Source organism: Platichthys flesus, chromosome 11 (genome assembly GCF_949316205.1).
Source record: "Platichthys flesus chromosome 11, fPlaFle2.1, whole genome shotgun sequence".
In the NCBI taxonomy this organism is placed as follows: Eukaryota; Metazoa; Chordata; class Actinopteri; order Pleuronectiformes; family Pleuronectidae; genus Platichthys; species Platichthys flesus.
Window position 1 is genome coordinate 4058695 of NC_084955.1, and position 26658 is coordinate 4085352.

Here is a 26658-nt window from a genome sequence, read left to right on the forward strand (position 1 = left end):
CCTACGTCACAGACTTCACAGATAGGGCCATTACAAAATATATATATATATATATATATATATATATATATATTTATATATAATATGATTTCATTATAATAGTAATGCATTTTCAATATATTATTATTATTGGTAGTAGTAGAAGCAGTAATAGTAGAAGAAGTATAAGTAGTATTTAGACCATGTTTTTTTCTATAAGGTAAGTGGAGTGGTTCATTTAAAAAGCTTATGTATTTATATCAAACAGCATGACTTAATCATTTGGTTTTTCACTTGTTTATTTAAAAGTCTATTGAAAGTTAAGTTTGTAATAATAAACGAGAAAAACAACAACAAACTCTCAATATATTATTATTATCAGTAGTAGTAGTCGTGGTTGTAATCGTAGTAGTAGTAGTAATCGGGGGAGAAGAATATGTAGTATTTAGACCATGTGTTTTTCGTTATATAAAGTAACTGATGTGGCTCATTTAAAAAGCGTATATATTCATATCAATGGCATGACTTAATGATTTTGTTTTTGACTTTAAAAGTCTATTTAAATTTGAAATCATATCAATAAAGCTATGACCATTGCACTTTCAGCAGCATGCAGCATGATGGTAAGTAGGTTACAGCATTTAATCCAGATGATGTCTTGATCATTCCTCTCCTAAGAATTGGCTGGGAAAGTTGTCTGAGCCTACAATTTATCAGTATCCTCTGAAATATGAATTTGTGCTTTCCAAGCACATCTACCATCCTGATTTCCCTCAGGAGCTTCTGTGAATCTCATCCCCATGCCGCGTCTGCTCCCTTACACACTTCTCTCCTACCACATTAGATATTTGTTGCAGTAAAAACTTGCTTACAGAGACATTTCAGTGATCTGATGTCATATATCCAGAGCGCATTGCCCACAGCTACGCTTTGCTGATGTTCTGTTGTGAAGGGCCCACAAGGAAAAGTTTAATGTTTAAAGGACCCTGATTTTGAAAAAAATCTTGCATCATCAGCTACAGGCAAGAAAGAGCAAGTGCACATGAGAAGAATGAAATGTCATCAACTCGTTCATGCATACAAATAAAAAGAATGTGTACACTTAAAGTTACGCTCAGCTTTGGTGATTTGTGAACTTATAATTTTCAAGTCTGCACATAGCAGTCAGTTGATCTGTGGTTGGGTTTTCACTGGAACAAGAAATACCAAAAAAAACACATCCAAACAATCATACACTGTCCTCTGGGGAAGAGGGCTTCCCCTTTCTGCCAAGGTGCCACTGAAGGCCAGGCCCTAATAGTGGTCTGCAATAAACACTGTGCAGTGGCTGTGACTTTATGGTGGCATGAGGGGAAAAGTGCTCCGTGAACAAGCTGTCTCTAACTCTGAGATGCAGCTGTATGTGGTGGGGGTGAAAAAACCCTCTTGACATACGGCATCTGTTTAACTTGGAGCTTCGCTCTTGTACAGAAATGTCACAATATGGGAGATCAATTGCAGCCATCTGAAAACCCAAATTGTACTACTTGACTGTTGCTTGCGTAGGTTTCCATGCTCTGGAAGCCCCCACATATGGCACATGGGACAAGCATATATATATTTTCCTTTTCAGTCTCCATGTATGAAAAAAAAATATATATTCCAGTAGAAACACTTCCCAGCCGTTATATTTTGAATTCTGACAGAAGCAATCAGAGTTGGCAATCTCTAAAATGCACAGTTATGGACCAAACAAAATTGAGGTAAGGTTGAGGTGCTCTCTGTGGTTTTGAAATAGTTCCTGTTCCATCTACATTTCTTTTTTGTTGGTGTTGTACAGAGGTTTGCGGAAAACGAAGACAGATGTAATTAGCGACAATGTTTGGACTCAGCCTTCTGGAGCCGGCGGCACCGTGTTTACTTTGAAATCTGATTAGGTCTCATGTCTGACCAAGTTGCTTTCACCTCGTCCCAAATAAGTCTGTACAGATGACTTTAGCACGCTTTGCCTGTGATGGACTCCCTCTATTGCACCTTTGACCTCCCCAAATCCTCTGTGCAGAGGCCCCGAGCGGGAAATTATGACACACCACAATTAGGCGTCCTCACTGCCTTGCACTTCTCCGTCCTGGCTTCAGTGTCAAGAACAATATTCAGCCGTTTTCCAGAGCAGCACCATGCTGGGGGATGACATAACTTACACAGTACGGAGCTGAGGACGTACTGCTCCCCTGACACCTCATGCAGCTTGATTGCTTATTGTGGCTGGGCGTATAACCAGATGTCATGTGTTATGTGTGGCTGGATTAGTTTTAATCGCCAATCATCCCATCCCATTAAATCTGAACAAGGCTTTAAAATTACAATGCATGAAATTACCTCCAGCGCACACTGTGGGTGATGTGCCCAAATCATCATAAGAATGGATTATAATGTGGATCTAGAAATACTCATAATTTAATGTTGATTTCCCCATTTATGTGGTCTTCCTGGATTTTATTTCAGTGAAAAGGTCAAATTGCACCACAGAATTATTAAACTGATGATTTTATCACTAAAAAGGATTTGGCTGTGTCATAACAATTATGACAACTTCGAGCACAATATTGTATTTTATCTCTCAATCACAACCAAGAATCAAATCTTTGTCATTCTTAGTTCCAGTTGCTGGTAGACTGAATCGTCATTCCTGCAGCATTTATTTATACAATTCTAATTTTAAAGCACAGAGCGTTTCTGCGCCCACTCAGCCAGTCTAAATCGAGATTAGACACTCAGAGAAGTCGTGGTGGTCTCACTTTCTTTCAATTATTTCCAGAATGGTTTTATTCAGCAATCTCCACTTAGCTACATAAATGCACACAATAGCAATTATTACAGACACAGGAAAGAAGAACATGCACACCCCTCCCCTGTGCAGGAAGCCTGCAACTAAACAGCATAATCAGTCATAATCATTATCAGATTTAACAGTTTTTCTGGTTAGAATGCTCATGACCACAAATTTGGAGATAGTGCCATGTTCTCTGTAATGTCATGTTTTCAATGAAAATTGCAGAGCAAGAGTGAGGTTATGCATAACAAGAGGAGCGAGCATGGGAGCAGAGCTTGTTGAGGACGATTTAGCAATTGATCGACTTCCCGATGCAGCTTTTTTTCACCAGTGGCAAGAAGTAGACAACTGTAACTCCCTCCTTGCAGGTCTACCTACTACTGCCATCCGACCTTTGCAGCTCATCCAGAATGCAGCAGCTCGACTGTTTTTTAACCAACCTAAATTCACTCAGAGGATGTCACACACTGTTAAAGCCCTATGAGATGAATTGTAATTTTTGAATATGGGCTATACAAATAAAATTTGATTGATTGATTGATTGATTGACTCACACTACTCAGCTCCTCTGCTCCCTTCACTGGTTACCAGTGGTTGCCCGCATCTGGTTCAAAACACTAGCACTTGCGTACCATGCTGTGAATGGATCAGGTCCAGTCTACATCCAGAACATGGTCAAACTTTAAACCCCAGCTCGTTCACTTCGCTCTGCTTCGGCTAATCAACTCCTTGCTCCCTCACTGCAAGCTAAACAATCATCAAAATCACGACTGTTTGCTGTCCTTGCTCCTAAATGGTGGAATGAGCTCCCAAATGACACCAGAACAGCAGAAAGTTTACACATCTTCCGCCGAAAACTAAAAACATACCTCTTCCGACTATACTTTGAATGAAAAAAAAAAAAATTACTAACAACTTTTGAAACATACACTTTAAGTATCACTTAAATGACACTAACTTATAGCACTTTGAAGTTTTGCTTTATTTTGAAGAAATTTAAATTTCTTGATTTTGTTGTTCTGGGTCTGTACCCTCGGGGTTGAATTCACTTATTGTAAGTCGCTTTGGATAAAAGCGTCAGCTAAATTAAATGTAATGTAATGTAAAAGTAAGGACACAAAGTGATTTCGGAGGATGCAAACACCTTAATGTAACATAGAGAGTGACAGAAATTCTAGCCATTCATGGATGTGCTGTTCAATTGGATAAGTCAGCAGAGTAAGATATATGGGGATGCTGTGGAAGACATCTTCAGATTTGTGGGGGACAATTGCTCATGTTACTCTGTTAGCATTTGTATATTGTTCCACCCTCTGGTCTCCTTGATGCATAAAGTCTACATTAAAACCTTCTGCATAAGACATCAGCGGCTGCCTGAAGCCTGAAACTTGCTTCTGCGTTTTCACGGGCCCGTAAGCGCAAGAGCCCTTCCGGGTCCCTTATGGCTCTCTCTGAGGTTTCTACATATTTTTACCCTGTTAAAAGGTTTTTTAGTAGTTTTTCCTTACTCTTGCTGAGGGTTAAGGACAGAGGATGTCACACCCTGTTAAAGCCCTATGAGATGAATTGTAATTTGTGAATATGGGCTATACAAATAAAATTTGATTGATTGATTGATTGATTGATTATGTATCCCTTCTTACGTGCTGACGGGCGTCGCCCCACTTTTCTAAAATTGACGGCAAAGCTCTGCAAGCTCACTCAGCCCGCAAGGCTGTGATTGGTCTGCTCTACATCCCTTCTGAAGCTGCATTTCCGGTTTCATGCCCCATAATACAGGCAGAAACAACGGAAGATTTTAAAAAGAAGAATGGACAATCGCGAAGAACTCCTGTTGGAAGAGGTCCGAAAATATGAGCACCTTTATAACCCATCGATGTCCGAGTATATTTAATGACCGTACAGACCACCTACGCCTCTGTCTCCTCTCCAGTCGCTTTTCCTGATGACTAATTATAAGAAGTTGCTCTTCAATGTCCAGCAGCTCCATCTCAATCAATTGTTGTTCGGTTGGAATCCTGAATACACTCTCTGCCATGGTTCACCGTGTGTTTGTAATGGAGAACACGACTGGTAGAAGGTAAATAAACAGTCAACAACGATTGCCACACCCACAAAGAAGGCGTCTCTCAGGTCGTCTTCGACAAAAAGCATTACTCCGCATAGTGTTCTGGCGCGGAATTGCTTTGTAAGACGCGCTACGGTTGGGGAAGCATGAATGAAAACGAGTCTTGCGACACAGCGGCGTGAAAAGACTCAGACGCAGTCGCAGAAGCATGTTTCAGGCTTGAGTTCTTCTTTCACCAGCTTCCAGAAAACTTCTATACCACTGATGTGTGTGAGCACAAGTAGCTCCTTGTATGTTGTGCAGACATGTGTTGCCCAGATGTTCTGACATGCTCTGTGCCATTGGGTACTCGCTGTACGTTTATATTGTTTTCTGGCCCATAGGTCTGGTCGATAACCTCTATCCCATTGCTATTGAGTGTGACAGCGCTGAAGTCAGCACTGGCCTCTAAATCTGGAATGCGGGCCGCTGATTTATAACCTGACACACACTCGGAGTGAGGTGATGCATATCTAAAAAGTTTACAAAAGAATAATTGAAATTCATATGAGATGCTGGAATTTGGTTTCAGAGAAGGGATGCTTGGCTTTGCAACATCCAGCACCAGGTCATTTGTCTTCAGATCTTATTGATTTATATTTTGACAGATATTAGACCAAGGCCAGTGGTGGGTGTCTTTGGCAGTGTGTTCTCTTCCCTCTCTCTTCGAATCATCTGTTGACCAAGAAAGCTTTCAGGGAACTGGAGAGTTGAGGTTTTTCTTGGAATATTTGGCCCTTAAATGCAGCACCCTTCAAGCTTATCCCATTGAGGCTAAGGAGCATTTTCGTCAGCGTAAACAGTGATGGATAACTGTTTTGCATGCTGAAATGTCTTCATGACAGCATATAGCAGTGAACCTGGATATCATGTGTGGTCAGCAGTGATGCCTGTAACGCGTTACTTAGTAGCGCGTTACTCTAATCTGACCACTTTTCTCAGTACCAAGTAATCTAACGCGTTACTATTTCCAAACCAGTAATCAGATTAAAGTTACTTGTCCAAGTCAGTTTGCGTTACTATTTTGGTATTTGTGGTTAAACCGCTGGGCACGTGCCGCGGCTGGGGGAGCAGTCGCCCCGTCGCCCTCCTCTCCACGCCGCCAGAGTCTCGGCGTGCGGCACGCCTCGATGTTTTTTTTTTGGGGGGGGGGGGGTCCTCGTCCGCGGTTACGGCGTCGCTGTTGCGGGGGCTTTCCTTCTCTTGGGCAGCAGGGGGGTGTCCGTCGGCGGTGCGGAAGGCGGGGACCAGTTGGAGGGGACCGGGTACGGTGGTCGGCGGCGCCGACTTTGGACGCGTGTCGGTCCCTTCTCGCGGATCACCTCAGCTACGGCGCCCGCTAGGGGAACAATACATATGTATAAAGTCTAGCTGTCTCGGCCACCGGAGTTGAACGTCCGCACATGGCGGCCATCTTGCCACAGGCAGCTCGCCCACCCAGAACATTGTGTTGTAGTGGTACGTACTTTTTAAATAACCATAACTTGCTAAATTCTCAACCGATTTGTCAATGGTTCGGTTTGTTACAAACGTCAGAGATGTAGTTATGACACTGCATACTTGTGAATAACTATGTTATTTTCAAAAAAATAGAATAATGTTCTGTATAGGTACAAGATTTCCCTTTCCAAATATACATCAAGAATTTTTTATTTAAAAAGTGCATGTTCCACTACCAACACAATGTTATGGGTGGGCGAGCTGCCTGTGGCAAGATGACCGCCATGTGCGGCCGTTCAACTCCGTTTACCGGAAACGCAGATGAGACATCTAGCCTTTATGTGGCATTCGACGTTGAGGCACCAATAAGATAATGTTTTAGTTTAACTAGTGACAAGTTGCCAGTAACGCCACCCCAGGAATTTCACCTGGAGAGTTAGATTAACCTTAAAGTTAAAGCACACAAGTTCATTACTAATGAAAGCTTGAGACTGGGTCCAGCATACAATTTCAATTCCTTTTAATTAATATATATAATCTTTAAACATGACTTCACAATAAAATATGTTCAACTTAAACAAACTCAATAAATGCAAACAAAAGAAAACTAACAGAAATTAAATCAAAAGTAATGGAGATTTATCCAAACTGATAAATCCAAATAAATAGGTAAAGCAATTAAGCCAAACCAAAATAACTAAGAAAACGAATTAAACCCAAAAACATGCAAAGCAAACCACAAATAATATCATCAATGAGATCAGTTAAAAGTCGGTTAACTGAATAGATAAAGATGACACTGAAAACGAATTAAACCAAAAACATGCAAAGCAAACCACAAAACACAAATAATATCATCAATAAGATCAGTTAGAAGTCGGTTAACTGAATAGATTAAAATGAGACTGAGGATGAGGCAGCAGTCACCATACTCGGTGGCAGGTACAGCACAGTAGGAGATGCAGAGTAGGATGGATGTGTTGGCTATATAAGCCAGTGGGCAAAACAGCAGCCGGCAAACAGCAGCGTGAAGAGGGGGGGAAACGTGCTGGCAGTAACCGCCCACACACACGTCAACCCGTCAGGAGTTGAATGAACATCAAAGGGGAGGAAGGGGATCACTTGCGTCGAGCAGCACAATTACGTGCAACGTGATCGATCAGCTGATCGCTCCCCGCTGCAACCGGCAGAGGAGGAAAACACTTGCATGCCCTACAATTGGGGCCGATACGGGAGAAGGAAGACCCGGCCAATGAACTGCCAAACAACGGCGAGCTGCATGACCCAGCTGAAAAGGCGATCAGGTGAGGCGGCCAGGTGCGGTGATCACAGGAGGCGGGGCAGTCTGTAGCTCCAAGGCAAGAGGGCTCCCAGTGCACAACCACTCGCCTCTATAGGCAGCGCAACCAACCGTGATAGGCCGGTACTGCAGCACTAATTAAAGGCCCATCCTGCTACATTCATATATATATATCTATGGGGGGAACCATCTGTTCGTGCGGGGGCCCCCTCCGGCGGTTTCTAATAAAGTGAGTGTTGGCAAAACCGGTTGTCATTTTTATGTTGAGGCAGCGGGGTTGTTGTCGGCAGCTGCTGAATGTAACTATAAAGTAACTAAGTTACTTTTAAAATTAAGTAATCTGTAAAGTAACTAAGTTACTTTTTCAAAGTAACTGTGGCAACACTGGTGGTCAGTACCACCGCTGGCTGAAACTGCTTCATCCAACAAAACACACACAAGCTTTGATTCACAGAGACAGAAATGGTAGACGGCTGTTTATGTTTACTCCACTTGTATGGACTTGAAGCTGCGATAAGACTTTAACCTAAATTCACCAGCCTGCTGGGTTGTTTCTTCTTAAGTCTGATTTTGTGCTTTACTGATTGTTTCAATCGCTCAATGCCCATTTTCGTAACCCTATGCAATTCCTGGGTTTGGCTTTGATTTTCTCTACAGGGATGCATGAGCAACCTGGCACTGCCACTTTTACAAAACAATGGTTTAGTTAGAGTTTAGTTCAGGCCCTCATAGTCTACAGTGGTTAGATTTGTTTGGTTTACAAATATCATTACGTAGGCGATCTGAGACTTTTTTTTTTATCAAATGTAAAAAACTGAGTAAAGGATAATTTGTCAATTTTTACTATGACAAACTTGTCACAGGGCTTTCATCAGATCAACTTCATATTGAGATGAATGTCATCTCAACAAGATGGAGATATAAACTTCCTTGAATTTCGTGTTTGCGTCACACGGTGTGACCGTGGCGTCAACATTTTATTACATGCCATCAAAACACGAGGTTGTGTATGTCGGACATAAATGATCCAATCAAGTTAAAACTAGACATGTAAGACAAGAGTCCCGGCCTGATGACATCTACACAGAAATCAGGACTTACGATCACAGCGCCCCCTAATGGCAGCAGGAAATGTCTTTTTTTGCATGTCCTACACTTGGATGTATTCCTCCTCAACCACTTACCTCAACCATGTCAAACTTTATCAAGTGGTTGTCATTGATAATGTAGGTATAAGATGACTGTAACTTTTCGTCAAACGCTATATCAATGGCCTAGCGTTAAAGTTCATCAACTTCACATGAAATTGTTGTAACTTTGGCGTTCAAGGTTCATCCTCTCTCAAACTACATTTGTGTAGCACTACCCCCCCCCCCCCCCCCCCTGCAGACATTCGTATGGATTTAAAGAATGGGCGTGGCAAAATAACTGACTAGCGCCCTCTAAAGTGCAGCTCCGGCACCACGATTGGCTGATATGTAAAAAAAAATCGGTAGGGCCATGTATTTTAACATAACAAACAAAAAAGTATCCTGGATAGATATGCAAGACAAAACAGGAAGCCCACCATTTTGGCTTTAGTGGCCATTTTGGCCATTTTAGACCTTTTTACTTTGACAAACTTGTTCTAGGGCTTTCATCAGATCAACTTCATATTGAGATGAGTGTCATCTCAACAGGATGGAGATATAAACTACCTCGGTATATACAATTTCGTAACACGGTGTGACTGTGGCGTGGCGTAGAATCTTGATGATTCGCCAAGAAAGAGTCAATATTGACAGATGAATGATATCCGCTAACAATACCAACATCTGCTGCTCATTATACTAGCGGCTAATGGTAGCAACTAACAATACCAAGACCTGCAGCTCATCTGATGCAACAATAATTCTTGAGAGAGACAGTGGAGTAAAAAGAAGCCCCAGTGATCAGGTATCAGCCAAGAGATACACAGACGTCCATTTTTGTAATGAATCAAACATGTTATACTCCTCAAACACAAATATATTCTGCAGACGATGTATAATTTTTTTGCAGGAAAGCCTAACATAATAACTTCCTTTGTGATTCTTCCTTATCTTTTAGATGGTCAGAGACAGGGATGTAGGAAGTAGGGGTGCTGGGGGTACTGTGGGAGCTGCATTAACCCCTTTTGGAAAAGCCAGACATCACAGAAAATGTATATCAAATAATTTAAATTTAAAGTTTTAAAAAGAATTTCCCTGATCTTATTTACTTGGGGAAATTATTGCCATGAACCATGACCCATGACCATGATCATGTTTGACCCATGTTGTGTATCAAAGGGATGAAAGAATAACACTTGATTGTTACTCACTATATACAGACTAAAGCCTGAAACATGCTTCTGCGACTGCGTCTGTGTCTTTTCACGCCGCTGTGGCGCAAGACTCGTTTTCATTCATGCTTCCCCAACTGTTGCGCGTCTTACAACGCAATTTCGCGCCAGAACACTAGGCGGAGTAATGCTTTTTGTCGAAGACGACCTTAGAGATGCCTTCTTTCTTCTTCGTCGATTGTTTATTTACATAGCCACTGCGGCTCCTCGTAGCCTTTTTCTGGCGGACAAATCCGCCAGTCAGTGACGGGTTATACAAGTGATCATACTATAGGATATCTTCTGCCAAGTGCTGTTCTATTTGGTCCATATTCGTTCTTCTAAATCTTCCGTGATTTCTGCCGGTATTATGGGGCATGAAACCGGAAATGCAGCTCCAGAAGGGATGTAGAGCAGACCAATCACAGCCTTGCGGGCTGAGTGAGCTTGCAGAGCTTTGCCGTAAATTTTAGAAAAGGGGGTCGACACCCGTCAGCACGTAAGGAGGGATACATAAGCACGTAAGGGACCCGGAAGGGCTCTTGCGCTTACGGGCCCGTGAAAACGCAGAAGCATGTTTCAGGCTTTATAGATCTGTTCAGGTCGATAACACTTTTCTCTTCAGATCGTATAAATCTTTCACCTTTGTATCAAAGACATCAAAGGAATCTAACACCACTGACACTGTGACTTAAAATCAAACTGACAACAAGGAATTATTTAATAATGAATCCTTCCAAGTGTTCTTTTATATAAAGGCTTTATATCTCATTCACACATTCACAGTCCCGCCCTGATCAGATCCATGTGTCAATATTCACTCATCATTACAGCGCCACCTGCTGGCGACAGTCAGTGACATGTTTTATACTTTGATGCACTTCTCTTGGCTGCTTTACAATATGCAGCTCAGAAGAGCTCAGTCAAGTCATTGGATCATGGTCAGAATTTTGACATTTCCTCAAACCGTGTAAACATTGAGGTGCGGCGAAGGTTCATCCTTTGCCAAGGAGACAATGTTGTCATAACTCCATTGTGCATTGTCTTATCACCAACAAACTTCTGTCTCATGACCAAAGTCCAAGAACAGCTCCATGTGTCAATATTTCCTCAGCATCATAGCACCACCTACTGATTTGCATTGAGACAGGAAGTTCTTTGTAAATCAACTCGGCATTATCCAACCGGCTCCTAAATTCTGACCTATGCTCACTATCTGACCTGAACCGGTCCATATATTAATATTAGTGCAGGGTCATAGCGCCACCTACTGATCAGTGTGAAAATTAAGTTGTTGTTACATTGTCAAATCGACTTAAATTGCTCAGGCTACATCAGAGCCCCTACTTGAACAGATCTATTCTAGTCTGTATGTATTAATAGTGATGGCGCCACCTACCGGCAACAGGAAATAAGCTTTGTTTTACAACTATTATTCCATTTACATACAATTTTCACCGTGTGATCTGCAATTGATACCGTGGACCGTAAAGCGCAATAAGCAGGCAAGGAACGATGTCTCGTGAGAGACGCACAAAGTAACGTGATTATCCTTCCCGAAGTGCTCAAAACGCATGCGACGCGGAGCCGTGTGCCTGCTTACCGATCGCTCGCTCACCATGTGGATTTGAAACGAAAAAAAACAATGCAAAAATGGCCCTTGTATCAGTGTTTAAAAGACATGATTTCTTGTCATTTTGGATTTAATTGGTGGTATTTAACTTATCTGAGAATGTGTATTGGCTTTGCCTGCACCAGTTGCTTCTTAATACGATATTGTGCAATAACAAGTATTATTGCCTGCACATAAAATGTAAGCAAATAACTATGACGCCCCTCTCATTCTACCTGCCTGAGTGCCTTGCTCGGTGCTGTTGGGTGGAGCTTCAGCCACTTACCTGCCCACCTGGATGGGCCTTCCCAAAAAGTATAAAGGACTGCTCTTCTGGCAGTCTCTCTCTCTCTCAGCAGGGCCTGCTGCACCAGCCTGATCCTTTGTCTCAGTAAAATAAATAAGATTTGATTGAAAGCTCTGTGTGTGGATCTCCCTTTTTTTTGCCAGCCTTGAGCCAGGTGGTAACTCACATTAAACTATAATTGTCAATATGACTTTTTTCTTATTTTGTAGAGAAATTACTCTGTTTTGATTATTTTACATTCAAGGGGGAGGAGCTGGGAGGTTTTCTTGCTTAGTAAGGGACTGTTCAAAAGTTATTGTACTTTAAATTTGTAGAAAAGTAAGACCCTCTCCATGTTTGTTTTTTATCATCTCTGGACTTAGAAATATGCAATGTGATACAACATGCAATATTTGCAGCATCTATTGCACGTCTGTCCGTCCTGGGAGAGGGATCCCTCACATGTGGCCCTCTCTGAGGTTTCTGTCCTTCCTTCAGGTAAGTGGACCTTTGATGTCATGGTTATAGTTTAAGTTGTGGAACAGTCGTAGAATAAAGAAACAATGACGACTATCAGTTTCACAAAGGAAACAATTTATGGTTTGCTGTTTGAAAGCTCTCTGTTTTGTTATGCAATCATTATTTTAGGTCACCTGCCTTTGTCATTTGCTCCGGTAATAAATTACAACAGCCACCAAGCCTACAAATAAAACCTAACTGGGGTGTAAAAAGCTGCTTGCATGGATACTCTTATTTTACAGGACAGTAATTTAATCATGTAACCCAATATAGACTTGATATCTTATCACAACTTTTACCACCAATGTACACATGAATGACAATCTCATACAGAGATAGAACTATTCCCTTCTGTTTACAGCAAAGTGCACTTAAATGAATCATGGTGCATATGGACCTTTTGATAAGTCAACATAAAACTGTGGAACAACACTACAGCTTAACTAAAGTAGGGAACCTTGAAGTTAGTACTCAGCTAAATCTGTCTAAAAAGACAAAGCGTATCTAGGGATGTTATGAGGTTGTAGGTGTTAGGAGAGAGGAAGAGATGAGTCTGCAAGACATTCTTGAAGATAGAGGGACGCCCATGCTCTATTAGCATAACTTGTTCCACCATTGGAAGAACCACAAATGAGAACAGTCTGGACTGTGATTGCTTTATGTGCATGGATGGCAATGCCAGACCAAGTTCCTTGGAGTAACTGTACTGTATAGTAATTATATTGCAGAAGCTCTATTGTAACTACAATTATATATATTTTCTAGGCCTATATATATATATATAAGTCTCAAATAAAATATTAGGGCTACGTTGTATCACTGACAGGACCGAGCACACGCATTTTGAAGCCTGTTGTGGTTGGTGGAGAGAGCGATCAATGACCAAGCGCACGTCTCCGCATTACATGTGTTTTGCGCACTGCTACAAGGATAAACGCTTCACTTCCTACTTCTGTCATGCACCGCTGGACCACGCTCACTAATCACGCATTACGGTCCACCCCATCAGGTTAGACCCCATAGTGAAAACTATATCTAAATCGAATTTAGTTTTAAAACGAGGCTTACCTCATTTTGGCAGTAGTTGATGCTATTGCTATCACTATACTAGACTAATAGTATCCTGGATGCCAGACGAACTTAGCTCCGCCCACAACATTTGAGGTCGGGAAGTTCGGTCTGGATTCGCTCCGTTGGGGAGAAATTATGCCCGGTTCGAAATCATCCGGACCAATCAGATTGTCAGGGCGGGCTTTATACGATGATGGACAGATGATCAACGGTAACGTAATCAACCACGTCATCAAAGTGCCCTTGGGTTGAATTCGTTTTCAACAAACATGCCTGCCGCTGGAGAGCTGAGATGTGTAGATGCTGCTATTGAGTCTGTTTTAGAAGACGTCGACAGCGCATTCATTTTGAAAGAGGAACAGAGAACGTGGAGGCGACGCCAAAGCACCGCGCTAATCCCTATCGTGCCGGCGCTTGGCTGTTCACACCGGACACTGAAGCGACGCTGAACCGCCGAGCAGCGCTAATAATATCACCCGTTGATCCAGTAGATTAAAAGCATATACTTACTTGTTGCTCCGACATTAAGCAACAGCGTCCCAACATTTGTCTTTCTTGGTGTTGTCTTTATACAACATGTTTACGAGGATCATACAACTCACTGTACTTCTCCACTTCAATTATAAATTGAATATCATCCATGTTGAAGAACTTCTCTGCTGTTTGCTCCGTTAAATGTCGGGTGTCGAGGGTAAATTACGTATTCTCCACTCAAGCCTATGTGGAGAATACGTAGTCCCCCCCCCCCCTCTCTCTCTTTGTATCTGCATCACTGCTTGTGTGGCTGTAGTGGATGGGCAGAGGGGGATCATTGGTCAAATTAAAACTCCAGGACAACAGAAGGGGACTTCAAAGTATGGGATGACAAAATATGTCATCGATATAGTTTAAGATCGTTTTTCAGTGTGTTTCCTGGTGCGATACACTCGAGTCAAGCGCAAAAAATAGACTCGACGATGAAACGATCGCTGCACGGCGCGAGGCAGCCTTGGTGCAGCGCTGTGCTTCAGCCTCCGGTGTGACCCGCACAAAGTTTTAACAGGGGAGTGGATGGGAGCCAGCTGTTATTTAAGGCTTGACGCTGCGCTGAAGAGTCGCTTCGGCATCGCTTAACATACGTCACATACTACGTTGCTCTGATTGGTTGTAGGTCTATCCAATTGAGCGAAGAGGAATTGTATTCCTGGTCAGTTGAAACACGCCCCATAATCACAGCCCGATGGAGCGGTCTCAGACTCACATTCTGACTAGAATTGTGAGTCTGACAACGTCAGGCTAGACTTATAGATCTGTTCAGGTCAAAAACACTCTTTTCTCTCTTCAGATTGTATAAATCTTTCATCTTTGCATCTAAGACATCAAAGGATTGTAACATCACTGACACGTTGACATTAAAGCAAACTGTGAATGTGTGAATGAGGTTTGAGATTGCACAGAACAATGCACAGAGGAGAGAAAATAAATTCCTTTTTTTGGCGAATCATCAAAATGTCATGATGAAATCATATATACCAAGGTAGTTTATATCTCCATCTTGTTGAGATGACATTCCCAGAAGCTGAAGTCTTGAAGGCTTCACTTGAATGGGCGCTAGTCAGCTATTTTGTCACGCCCATTCCTTAAAACCATATAAACATCTTCAGGGGGGTGCTGTTGTTACACAAATGTATTTTGAGGGAGACTTTAGCATTAACACTGAAGTTACAGCAATTTCGTGTTTAACGGCGAATTGATGAACTTTGACGCCATGTCACTAATATGGCGTTTGACGAAAAGTCACAGTAATCTTTGCCATTATCAATTTCTAGAGACATTTTTGAAACAGTTTGACATGGTTGTAGTCAGTGTTGAGGAGGAGTACTTCCAAGTGTAAGATGTTCCAAAAACCAGACATTTCCAGTTGCCACCAGGGGGCGCTGTGATTTTTATTCATAATTTCTGTGTAGATGTCATCAGGCCGTCTTGTCTTACATGTCTAGTTTGGAGTCGATTGCACCATGTATGTCTGAGATACAGAATATCGTGTTTTGAAGGCGTGTAATCAAAATTTTACGCCATGCCATGATCACACTGTGAGAGGAAATCTCGAAATTCAAGGTAGTTTATATCTCCATCTTGTTGTGATGACACTCATGTCCATATGAAGTGTATGTGATGAAAACCCTGGGACAAGTACGTCAAAAAAAAAATTCAGAAAACGGCCAAAATGGCTACTGAATCCAAAATGGCGGGCTTCCTGTTGCGTTTTGTGCGTTTTGTGTTCCTTAGCAATCTAAGCAATCTAAATGGGCATGGCCAAATGGCTTGCGCTGTTAAGCCATTTGGCCATGCCCATTTCAAATTACTCACTTTTTGGGGTTTTGAATTTCCTGCAAACTATGGTAGGAATTTGAGCATGTCTAAGCCCTGAAAAAGCCCAAAAGGGAAATACAAATCCTTAGAAATACGATAGGGCCTCCCACCGTAGGTGCTTTGGCCCTAATTAATTAAAATACATGTACTTAAAATAGTGTGCAGGAATGCACAAGAGTAACAGTGAACGGTAAAGTGAACACAAAGGAGGCTTCAGCAGTAGAAGCTGTGGTTTCTGTCTTATTTTTTTATATTAAAGGGAGCTGCCACTGAGCCGGGGCTGACTGTGTCAGAAGCACCCAGTAAAACAGCATCTGGCCGTGGTGAGTGGTGTCTGTTTATGACTCATTTCTACCTGCTGTCAGGCAGCAGGGAGAAGTGAGAGCGGAGGAGAGAGAACACCGCAGTAACAAGGGCAGAATTGTGTGAGGATGCAAGACAGTCGTAGAGAAACCTATTCCAAAGGGGTCATTTAGTAGCTGATATTGGCTGTTATTGGTCTGGTATATGGTCAACACATGGGTACCTTTACGAGGCAGCTTCTGAAATTGAGGGGGAGGGAAAGAGGATGGTTCATATGCACAGAGACGACATTCTAAACTTGTGGAAAAGTTAAATGATTGGAAATGATCTGGTTGTTTTCATTCAGGTTTAGCTGGCTGGTGTAAGTGTGGGTTCTTGGTGACTACATTTGCCCTAAGGTGGTTTTAGTCTCATAAAAAAGTCACATACTGGCTTTTAAGAGGAATATCGGTGGTGCCTGGAGGAAAGCCTACGTTTTCACATTCAACAAAACCTTCACTTGGATCCCTCTCATAAATTAACCATTTCAATGACCCAAATTAAATTATGAGAATTTTGAAAGGTTTAAAAGTCACAGTCGTGCATCCTTCTCCAAGACCAAAAAACACAGGTTGAGGTATTGAAGATTTTTTTATTAATCAGGCAATCAGGGAGGCATCTGATCAGTAAGTCCCAAATGTATTCTGCAGCACAACAATGAGCATAAACATGCAAGCAGAGCTATATTCTAGAAACGACAAACAAATCTGGTATGACATGAAGAAACTGACAATGCCCAAATACACATTGAGGAACTGGCAAGTTTTCCAACCTACCTGTCAAGTATCTTAAAAGACAGAATGCACACAAACTCAAAACTTCATCACAGCTATCTCTGTTTATAAAGTCAACACCATCATGTCACCAACGTTTTACACTTCTGAGGAATGGATTAAGAAATGAATAAAGTCACTGAGCCACAACATTAATGGGTACTGAACACTGCAAAAAACATTGGAAATTAATTTGATTAAACATGATTTAATTTAAATATGTCTGTCTATCTACCCATCTATCTATCTATCTATCTATCTATCTATCTATCTATCTATCTATCTATCTATCTATCTATCTATCTATCTATCTATCTATCTATCTATCTATCTATTAATCTATCTATCTATCTATCTATCTATCTATCTATCTATCTAACAGCAGTCTAAAATCAGCATCACATTATATGAATTATCGAGGATCCTGAAGGCGTCTCTGATTGGTCCCTCCCTCTGTATTCAGCTGCATCACACTTCCGCTTCCCTTTCGACGGAGCAAAGATGGCGGAATACGACCTCACCACCAAAATTGCCCACTTTTTAGACCGTCATCTCGTTTTTCCTCTGCTGGAGTTCCTGTCTGTCAAAGAGGTACGACCATATCGACACATAAACACTCCGCTTCGTGTTTTAGTTTATTTTAGGAGAAAATAGTGGGTTTTAAGGGGCGATGGAAGCCACGCGCGCTATATGCTGGGTCACATTTTCTGCAGCTGTGTAAAGCGCTCACGCGTATGTAACCGGAAGTCCTTATTCTGGCCTTCAAATTAAAACGGAAAAGCGCGCCACCCTCGACAGATATATAAAACATGTTATGTAACCGTATATCATAATTTACTCGAACATATAAGCGGTGTTTAATGTGTGTCACGATTATACGTGTTCAAGGCAGACTGATAGGAAGTGGCGCACTACTCATTAAACCGGAAGAATTTATAAAAGTTTCCACTGAAAATCACACTGCCGGAAGTAGTGGTTGTGCACTGTGAGTGGCTTTAGAAAAATCGGCCACACGCTGCCTCACTCTTACAGTAGAAATAAAACCTAAGAAATGTGGTGTTCCAACACGTTATAATTGTATGTTGTTCTCAGATGGTTTCTCCAAACACGTGACTCCATTTTATTAACAGATCACACCGCAGTCAGCGATTTTTCTGCCCAAAGGAGACCTACATGCTCAGAACAATGCTCACCCAGGCGAAGCTAACCCTCAATACATATTAATGATATTAATAACATCAATGTTATTGAATATATGTTAAAGTTATAGTTGGGAAGTGTTGATCAGATCCACTTTCATCTATTCAACACGGCTTATAACATATTTATTCCACTACTACGACAGGATCTCTGAAACATGTTAGCATTGGCTAACCATAGCAAGCTTACACGAGAGTGAATTCAGTTGCCGACAAAGACATAATTTTTGCATAAATCATAGCCAGCATATCATTGTGGCACATCCATGTGAGCATTGAAACAACATAAAATGAGAGATGTATACACGCTTTAGCTTTTATAGGGTGATACAGTGCACATAGGCCTCGGGAGTTCAGGCTCCACATTTAGGGATGAATGGAAAAACTGGTTGAAAACCCATTATCTACACAACAATTTGTGCCTTGTAAATTATGAAAGATAAAAAAAATGCTAGGCAGCAATTTTTGTTAAGCTGTTTTCAAACATGCTTTGAACTCTGGATAATTTCTGGAAATTATAGGCCGGGGCTGTATGTGACAACACAAATGTCCAAGTCAGTGGCTGCAGACATTCTCCGGAGTTTCTCATGTCATCCTGCAGTTAAAAAGTGAGCCCATGTGAGAATACAGCAGATTTATTATACAGAGATACTCTGGAGGATATACCTTAAATAAAAGCACATGATCCCTGCAGCAAAATGTATAGGTTACATCCTGCATGCGGTGGATCCCCTCGCTCCTGGCATTTCAGTGTTTTGTACGCGTCTGACCAGAGAATATCATGTTGCATTGTTCACTTGTGAAAGGCAAACTCAGGACAACGTCTCGATCCCATTGTGGGGACATTTTCCACAGTTCATGTTTGAAAATGGCTTTATTTAGTCAGGACCTCCTGGTCAAATAATAATATTGTACAACCCCCACCCCCAACCTCTTCCTCCCATCATTGTTTTCTATTACCGACTGTTTCTTAGATCTACAATGAGCAGGAGCTGCTTCATGGAAAACTGGACCTCCTCAGTGATACAAACATGGTGGACTTTGCCATGGATGTGTACAGGAGCCTTTTCCTTGATAAGGAAATTCCCCAAAGTAAGTGTTGACGCTTGGTCTTAATACATTTCTCATTCACATTTTTCCTGCCCGAACACATCATAACATACATCCTAAAGGCCCGCTGCCCTACACCACATACTCCACTCAGAATTGATTTAACATTAAAATATGGTTTTACTGCATTTTCAGTGCAGGTGTCACACACACCATGAATATGTTGTTGCAGTAGCTAATGACTCTTATCCTCCCTGTGTTAGCTCTGAGGGAGAAGAGGACAGAGGTGGTGGCCCAGCTCAAGCAGCTGCAGTCAGAGACCGAGCCCATTGTGAAAATGTTTGAGGACCCCGAGACCACAAGGCAGATGCAGTCCACCAGGTAAAGTTCCTTATTTTTCTTCCTCCTTATTATCCTGAAAATGAATATATCTAAGATGTGAAATTGCTTGCTGTACTTCCCATTATTCAAAGATGTTTAAAACCTGTTATTTTAAACAGTAGACTGCAAATCAGTATTGTAGAGGGACTTTGTATTTTGTGTCCATAGAATTTAATAAGGCGTTCAGCCATGTCAGTGCTTTAGCTGAGCAAAGACATAAGTAAAAAGACACTAACCTCCATGCTCTGTCCATTTGGCTTAACACACACAGATCCATAAAGCTTTTCACCGGGTAATATAACCTATTGTCCTCCGTACTTTTATTGAGTGGTTAGCCAGAAGGCCGATGTGCCTGACAACGCGTTATTTTGAAAACTACTGAAGCCAGAAAACAAGCATCATTTTATTATATCTATAAACAGAATATCATCATTACACACCATAGATTATGAGGGTCATTAGGGTGATCAATGATTTGGGATCCAATTTGTTTGAGGAACTTGTTAAAGGGATAGTGCACTGAAAAGTGAATACAAAGTGAAAAAAGTCACACATTCTACACACCACTGTGCCGATGCAGGGGTGGGTGAAGTGTTTGAGTCCACAAAGCTCTATAGGGGTAAACAGTGCTGCAGCCTAATCCAATACAAATACATGGTGTAAATGCAGCCATTTTGAGTCAAATATTAATGTCGAGGCTTCAGGACACTTGGATGACACCACATGAGCAGTACCGAGGCGTAATGTTTTCTTCCTGTGTTTTTTATGTTTGAAACATGTATCACCAGTTACTTCAATTGTACTGGATTTGACTGCAACACTGTTTACCCTTGAGACCCCAGAAGTGTTTAGTGGACTCAAACTATTTACCCACCCCTCCATTGGCATAGTGGTGAGTGGACAATGAGAGTCAATTTTCGGGTGAACTATCCCTTTAAAGCATTAAGACCACTTTTTTGTCAACCTGCTGCTGTTGGCTCCTTGACTTTTTCAGTGCAGAATGTGGCAGTACCGCTGCTTTTCTGTGAACAGGTCCCTCTTGTTGTACATCTCAGCATCAGGGTCTCATCTACATTTTAAATGTAAGATATTTTGTGTCCAAGTGCACATATTGTTATATTAGCCCATCCCCAGTATGATTTTCAAAGAAATGTATAATCTGTAAATGACATTATGTGGATGCAAGACCTTTTTTGCTCAACAGAAAGAAGAAGCTAAATTACCCCAAAGTAAAACAATGATTAGCCAAAAGTGGGTTTAAGGCTTGACATAGCAGAGCTAACGTTAAGGAGGTTTAAATCTGTTTAAAAGGGTGATACCAATCACACACTTATTTGATCATCACAATGTGAACAGAAAATAAATTAAGAATTCGAAAAAGTTGCCATATAGTAAATATTTTTAAATATGTATTTTAAACTCTTGAAAATGCAATTATATGGGAAAAAATTCACTTAATTGTTATTTATGAAAATGTTTCTTCATATACAGGTGATTAGCTGTTTTAAAAAGAATTGGTAATGAAGTGGAAGGTGTTATAATTATGCTGAGCAGTTTTTTGTTTGGATCCAGGTTGCGTGGAATGTTTAGATTTATCGTTATTTTCTTCATTTGATTAACTTAATTATTAAACTAAAGGTTGTGCTGGTGGTTAGTTGGTTTCCTGTAACATCTAATATATAAAAAATAGAATTTCTTGGACTTTTATAGAGCACTGTAGTCTAGAAGTGTGCATCAGTTTAAACAAAAAATACAACTTTCTCAATCACTAAGGCAATTTGGTTTAGTGCAATTGAAAGAGTAACCAAAGTACGGTCATGCACTGAATTGGTCTCATGTTTCCAGCTATAAGGCCAAGGTTCATGTTTCTATTTTCAACAATAAACAAACCCACATAGATTAAATTTTGCTGTTCTTCTTAGGGCTGCTCAATTATGAAAAAAATCACAATCACGATTATTTTGGACATTATAAAAATCACGATTATTAATATGTGCCCTTAATCTGAAGTCTATGCTTTATTTTTTCATCACTTCCGGTTCCGGTAAACACTGAGGACGTCTGCGTGTCATATTACTCCGTGAAACCAGGATATCAGTGCCCGGTTATTCAAACCGTTAATGATGGCAACCCTAACACTCTTTGACCGACTGACCGGCGCGGAGAAATGAGGATCCGGTCTGACCGGTCTGAACAGCCAGGAGGGAACGCGCTGGAGAATAGCAATGCGCGGCGCGGCCGCTACATGGTCTGCTGCTGCCCTCCCTGCTTTTCTTCTCGCGCTTTTTTTCACTGCCTATCACCAACTCGCCTCCTTCACTTTACTGCTGCTTGAGAGTGAGAGCTGGGCCGCTGAATGCTTTGGGGGAAGGACTGAATTGCACATGCTTGTCTCTTTCGAAAAAAATGCCAAATAATCGTTTCGCCTCGATTATAGTAGTTTGGAGATCGTTTGACCCCATAATCGTAATCACGATTATATTTCGATTTAATTGAGCAGCCCCAGTACTTCTTGAGTTTTATCCGTAATGACGTTATGGTACTGACATATCTGGAAAGTGAGTGGCTCATACGTATTATCAGGACAACAGAGTGACACACCACCAGACAACAGGGATGTAATTCATAAGTCTGTCCTTCATTAGTCCCCAAGCAGGAGACAACTTTTCCTAATGTGGTGCAGAAATCTACAGCAGTCTAAATGAAATTCACTAAACACACATAGCCCAAGCCAGCAAATGCACTCTTACTTTCAAATTCAAAAAATGCAACTAGTCTAAAATGACACGTAGTTTCAGTGTGGTGTCTGCACAAATTCCAAGATTTTAGCTCAGAGGCAAAGTTGTTAAATGCTGTTGGAATAAAATGGTTAAGAAACACCAGAGCATTCCTTTGTTTTGACAAAGTCATAGAGACTCAAGGGCTGTTCTGAGAAATCTGTATTCACATTATTCAGCAGACATAATTTGTTAGACATGGCTAGTATAGATTTGTAGTAGCCAAACCAAATGTAATAAACAGCCCATCACACTGTTTTAAAAGTGAAATGGTTTGATTTAGTCCAGAAGTGGAAAAATATACCTGAATGGGCCTCCAAACACCAGGAAGTCAGCCAAACAGCGACTCAAGTTAAATGTACTCTAACTACAGGAACTGTCTTGCTTTTTTTTTTGCAGAGATGGACGAATGCTCTTTGACTATTTGGCAGAAAAACATAACGTAAGTTGGCCTGATTTGATGACACCTCACTTCTTCACTGCAATTTCCCATGGCTTTTATGTGAACCCATGGTTGTTCTAGGGGTAAAGTGGGAGGGGCAGGCTGAGTAGGGAAATGCAGAAGTACTTCCCAAAACCCTTAACTCATTTTCAGGGTTTGCAGTTGCTTGCACAAATTCTGCGGACATTTACATTCTGTGGTGAATTGTTAAGAATAAACGGAGTAGCTCGAGACTCATGGATAGAGCCGCAAGAATGCCGGAGGTTCTATATTTACCATGATGTTTGGCTTCTTACCCTCCCCTCCGTCGGTCCCCTCCCACTCCGGTATCCCGCTGACCTGCATGCTGTCCTCAGTGCACCTCCACACAGCCCAGGCTCAGGGCCCCACAGCCTGCTGTGGGAAAGGCTTGGGCGGCCTGGAGCACTCGTTGCCTGTCAGTTATACTGAACCTAAGTGAATGGGCCTGGTGTCAATACACGTTGCCCTGAGATACCGGACAGCAGGAAGGACGGTTAAATATAGGAAGAACCGTAGGCTTGAAATGATAGCCCTATATATATTTATACATTGCTAATTTAGTTCACATGACCACTTCTTGGCCGATTTGTTGCAAAAGTTACATTTTCTCTCACCATGGCAAAATACCACTGATATGATACAGCAGTGTTTACTCTATATTCATTTAGCACTGGTGTGCCACCACAGCAGGGAAACTGTCACTACTACGGATAAATCTGACATTAAAATTTGATTTTCTATTTACTTACAGCTATCTAAATAATTTGGTTTCATTTATTAGTAGTTAATAAGCACCCTAAGCCTGATGGAAACACCAACAGATATGACACAAAAGTGGAATTTCCTTCAACACAAGAGCTGCATTAAATAACCAAGGAAGCACAATGTTTCGATTGAAAATATGCTCATGTATTGTCTGACTTGGTCTGGCAATGATTCACATTTTCTGTTTGTGACATCGATATACTTGTATTTCTCTTGAAGTTTCGTCAGGAGTATTTGGACACACTGTACAGATACGCCAAGTTCCAGTACGAGTGTGGAAACTACTCGGGTGCTGCAGAGTACCTTTACTTCTTCCGCGTCTTGGTAAGTTTTTATCACACACACATCCAACACCAGTAAACATTAATGGAGATGTTTGTTGATAGCTGTACACCTTACCTCACTTAACAGAGTATCTCTAGTGTTTTATTATCCTTCATTATAAACTGTCATACGCACTTTATGATTCGTCAGAAGGCAAATGCTTGTACAGGACAAGAAAGGCACACTTAGAAGTAATTGAATTTGAACAGCTTACGTCATTGCCTCTTCAATTCACTGCACGTCGTCTGTATAAGAAGGAGACCGCTGCTCTAGGACTTGAGTAGGATCTTTAACTGGGCCAAGTGATCAGTGGCGGACTGCATAATCTGTCTGTAGTTTTCTCAAGGGGTGGGCCTCAGTAGACGGTGTATTGATTTGAGTACTGTGGCCAAGAGTCCCTTGTCACGACTTCGGAGCATATGGTGTGCTTAGTTGTGCATGGTATGTCTTGTTGAGCAGGAAGAGGGTCCAACACATTTTGCAAGGTGATTCTAGGATGGAGAGGGGGGGTGAATTTTCTTTCCTAAATTTAACATTATAAGCTGAAATATAAAGACAGATTTTTGAAAACAAAATTGTTTGGTTAAATAATTCCCTAGACAAATGTTTTCAAAAAACAGATAATGCCAAAGTATGTTTTGCAGGGGAAGATAATTACAGTTCACAGAGAGCGCTGGCAAAATACCTTGTTAGTGCACATGCTCACCCCTCTATTTCCTAAATAAACAAAGAGCCTTTTTGCCTGGGTTCTGGAGTTTGTGGTTTCTCTTCATTTTCCCGCAGAAAGGAGTAGAGGATGGTTAGTTGGACTAGTTGCTGCTCAACTCGATGAAAAAAGCTGGAAAACGTTTCCATAGCCTCAATCAAAACATTTGACCAATTGATCAAGTTCATGATCAAGCTATTTCAAGTTTGATTGTTAAGCTTTATCCTCTGTACAAGCATGAAAAACTAAGATGTAGACCATAGCAGAGGCAGCTGCATCTCTCTCTGTTACAATTCATATTTTTAGAGACATCAAAATCTCTGGAGTAACAGACCCTATCAACCCCCAGATGTTTTAGCAGGTGCTGATGTGCTGTTGACTACAACCAGTGTTCCCCCCCCCCCCAGTTAATTTAAACCATTGTGCATCCTTCAAATAATACAACGTGATGAGGACTAATGTCTAGTCTACACTATTATTGTGTTACTCTTTTGAACAGATATTTTCCCTTTTGTTTTAAAAACACATTGTTAACACAACCCTCGTTTTTAGAAATATCTCTGACGAGATCACAACATCTACAAACGCTCAAATAAGCATGTGGGCTGGCAATTAACTGTACATCAACAATCCGGCAAATATTAGAGAAAAACATTGAGAGCCTGCTCAGTGAGCTCAGGTCCAAGTAATATTGGGTGAGACATAAACCACTAAATGTTGGTAATTTGATACAGTAATGATAAATGTACCTGCTATCTTTTAATAAGACCATACAGTGTAAACCAAACATAGAGAAATTCGCACGTAACCAACATTGTTGCTGTTTCTGGCTAATGCTTATTCCTCAAAGAAGCAGTGGGCATGTGAGAATAAAGCTGTGACATCATCGTTTCCCAAACGCTTTGTTGTACACATGGATACACAGATAATCTGTACTTGCACCATTTGCTTGGTAACAAGAGGCCCAAAGTATAAAGAGGGTCTCAGTCAGCAACTGCAGATGTTCCGAGGTTCTGTCCCCTTAACTTGTTGATCGTCCATATACAAGTCACCAATGATCTTGACGAAGTGAGTCGAAAGAAACAACCTAGAAAAACACCATGAATAACTACAAATATAACAAAGACAACAATAAAGACCTACATTGTAAAGATGCTGAACGCTGTGAACAACTTGGTAACTATGAGATCATTTACAGTGAATCTTTAAGCTTGTATGTGCCTTCCTGTTTGGGTTATTGTGTCATTTAGACCGAAACCAGATTTACAGCAGAAATAGAGGCAATTTTTGGATCTCAAGATTACACTGTTTTGGTGTAATCTTGCATCAAGTGTTAGTAAGTTCAAGTCAACTGAATGGCCTATAATGACCAGTGGAACCAGCCTGCATAGTCAGTGGTTTCCCAGTGTCACTCACTTGTCCTCTTGCTTTTGTTTGTCTTTGGTTCAATATTTAGCTTTGCGGTAAAGCCAGGACTCGTGCCAAAACCAACCCTGAAAGAATGGGCAAGAATAAGATCAACATTTTTTCTATTCATTAGAGTGAAAAACATTAAGACCATCTCTTGTTCCTATTATAATTGCCATTTGATACTGCACTGTGTTGCCTCTTGTCTTTCGGATGTCAGTGACTCTGGCTAGTCATGCACATTCAGTATGCTGGAGTGTCCTCTCCTGAAAAACTTGGCAGTGGCTCACTACAATGATGAACTCACTTCACTACAAACAACCCACTTAACCCAAAGCAGTTGGGTACTCCATTTGATGGCTTTTTCACCAATCTGCTCAAATGTGTAGAAGGAAGAGTTGCATCCGAGAGTAATTCACCCAATTGTCCACTTCCAACCCCCCCCCCCCCCCCCAAACAGGCATTAAAGGAAAGTCTTCAAAAGTTAGCAAAGGATGTGTCTCCCTTTTCCAGCAGTAGTTGTTTATGGCTTTGCAGCTCAGTCTAAATAAACCAAAATTGCTCTAATTGAGGTATGTTGTTCATAGTCCAGCATGCTGAGCATAGAGGAGGTTTTTCAGTTTTTACCCCTCAAATTGTTAGACCCCTCATT

The 26658-nt window shown here is 41.3% G+C and overlaps 1 protein-coding gene across 1 annotated transcript in view; it reads left to right on the forward strand.

Moving 5' to 3' along the window:
* Positions 1 to 17366: 17366 nt before the first annotated feature.
* The window catches only part of eif3ea (eukaryotic translation initiation factor 3, subunit E, a), a 29692-nt gene continuing 20400 nt past the window's right edge, over positions 17367 to 26658 (forward strand). Inside the window, exons 1-5 of the mRNA XM_062398855.1 lie at positions 17367 to 17525; positions 19108 to 19225; positions 19447 to 19564; positions 22741 to 22783; positions 23789 to 23893. Of these exons, the coding sequence (XP_062254839.1) occupies positions 17436 to 17525; positions 19108 to 19225; positions 19447 to 19564; positions 22741 to 22783; positions 23789 to 23893 (474 nt within the window). The 5' untranslated portion in view covers positions 17367 to 17435. The remainder of the gene's footprint in view (positions 17526 to 19107; positions 19226 to 19446; positions 19565 to 22740; positions 22784 to 23788; positions 23894 to 26658) is intronic.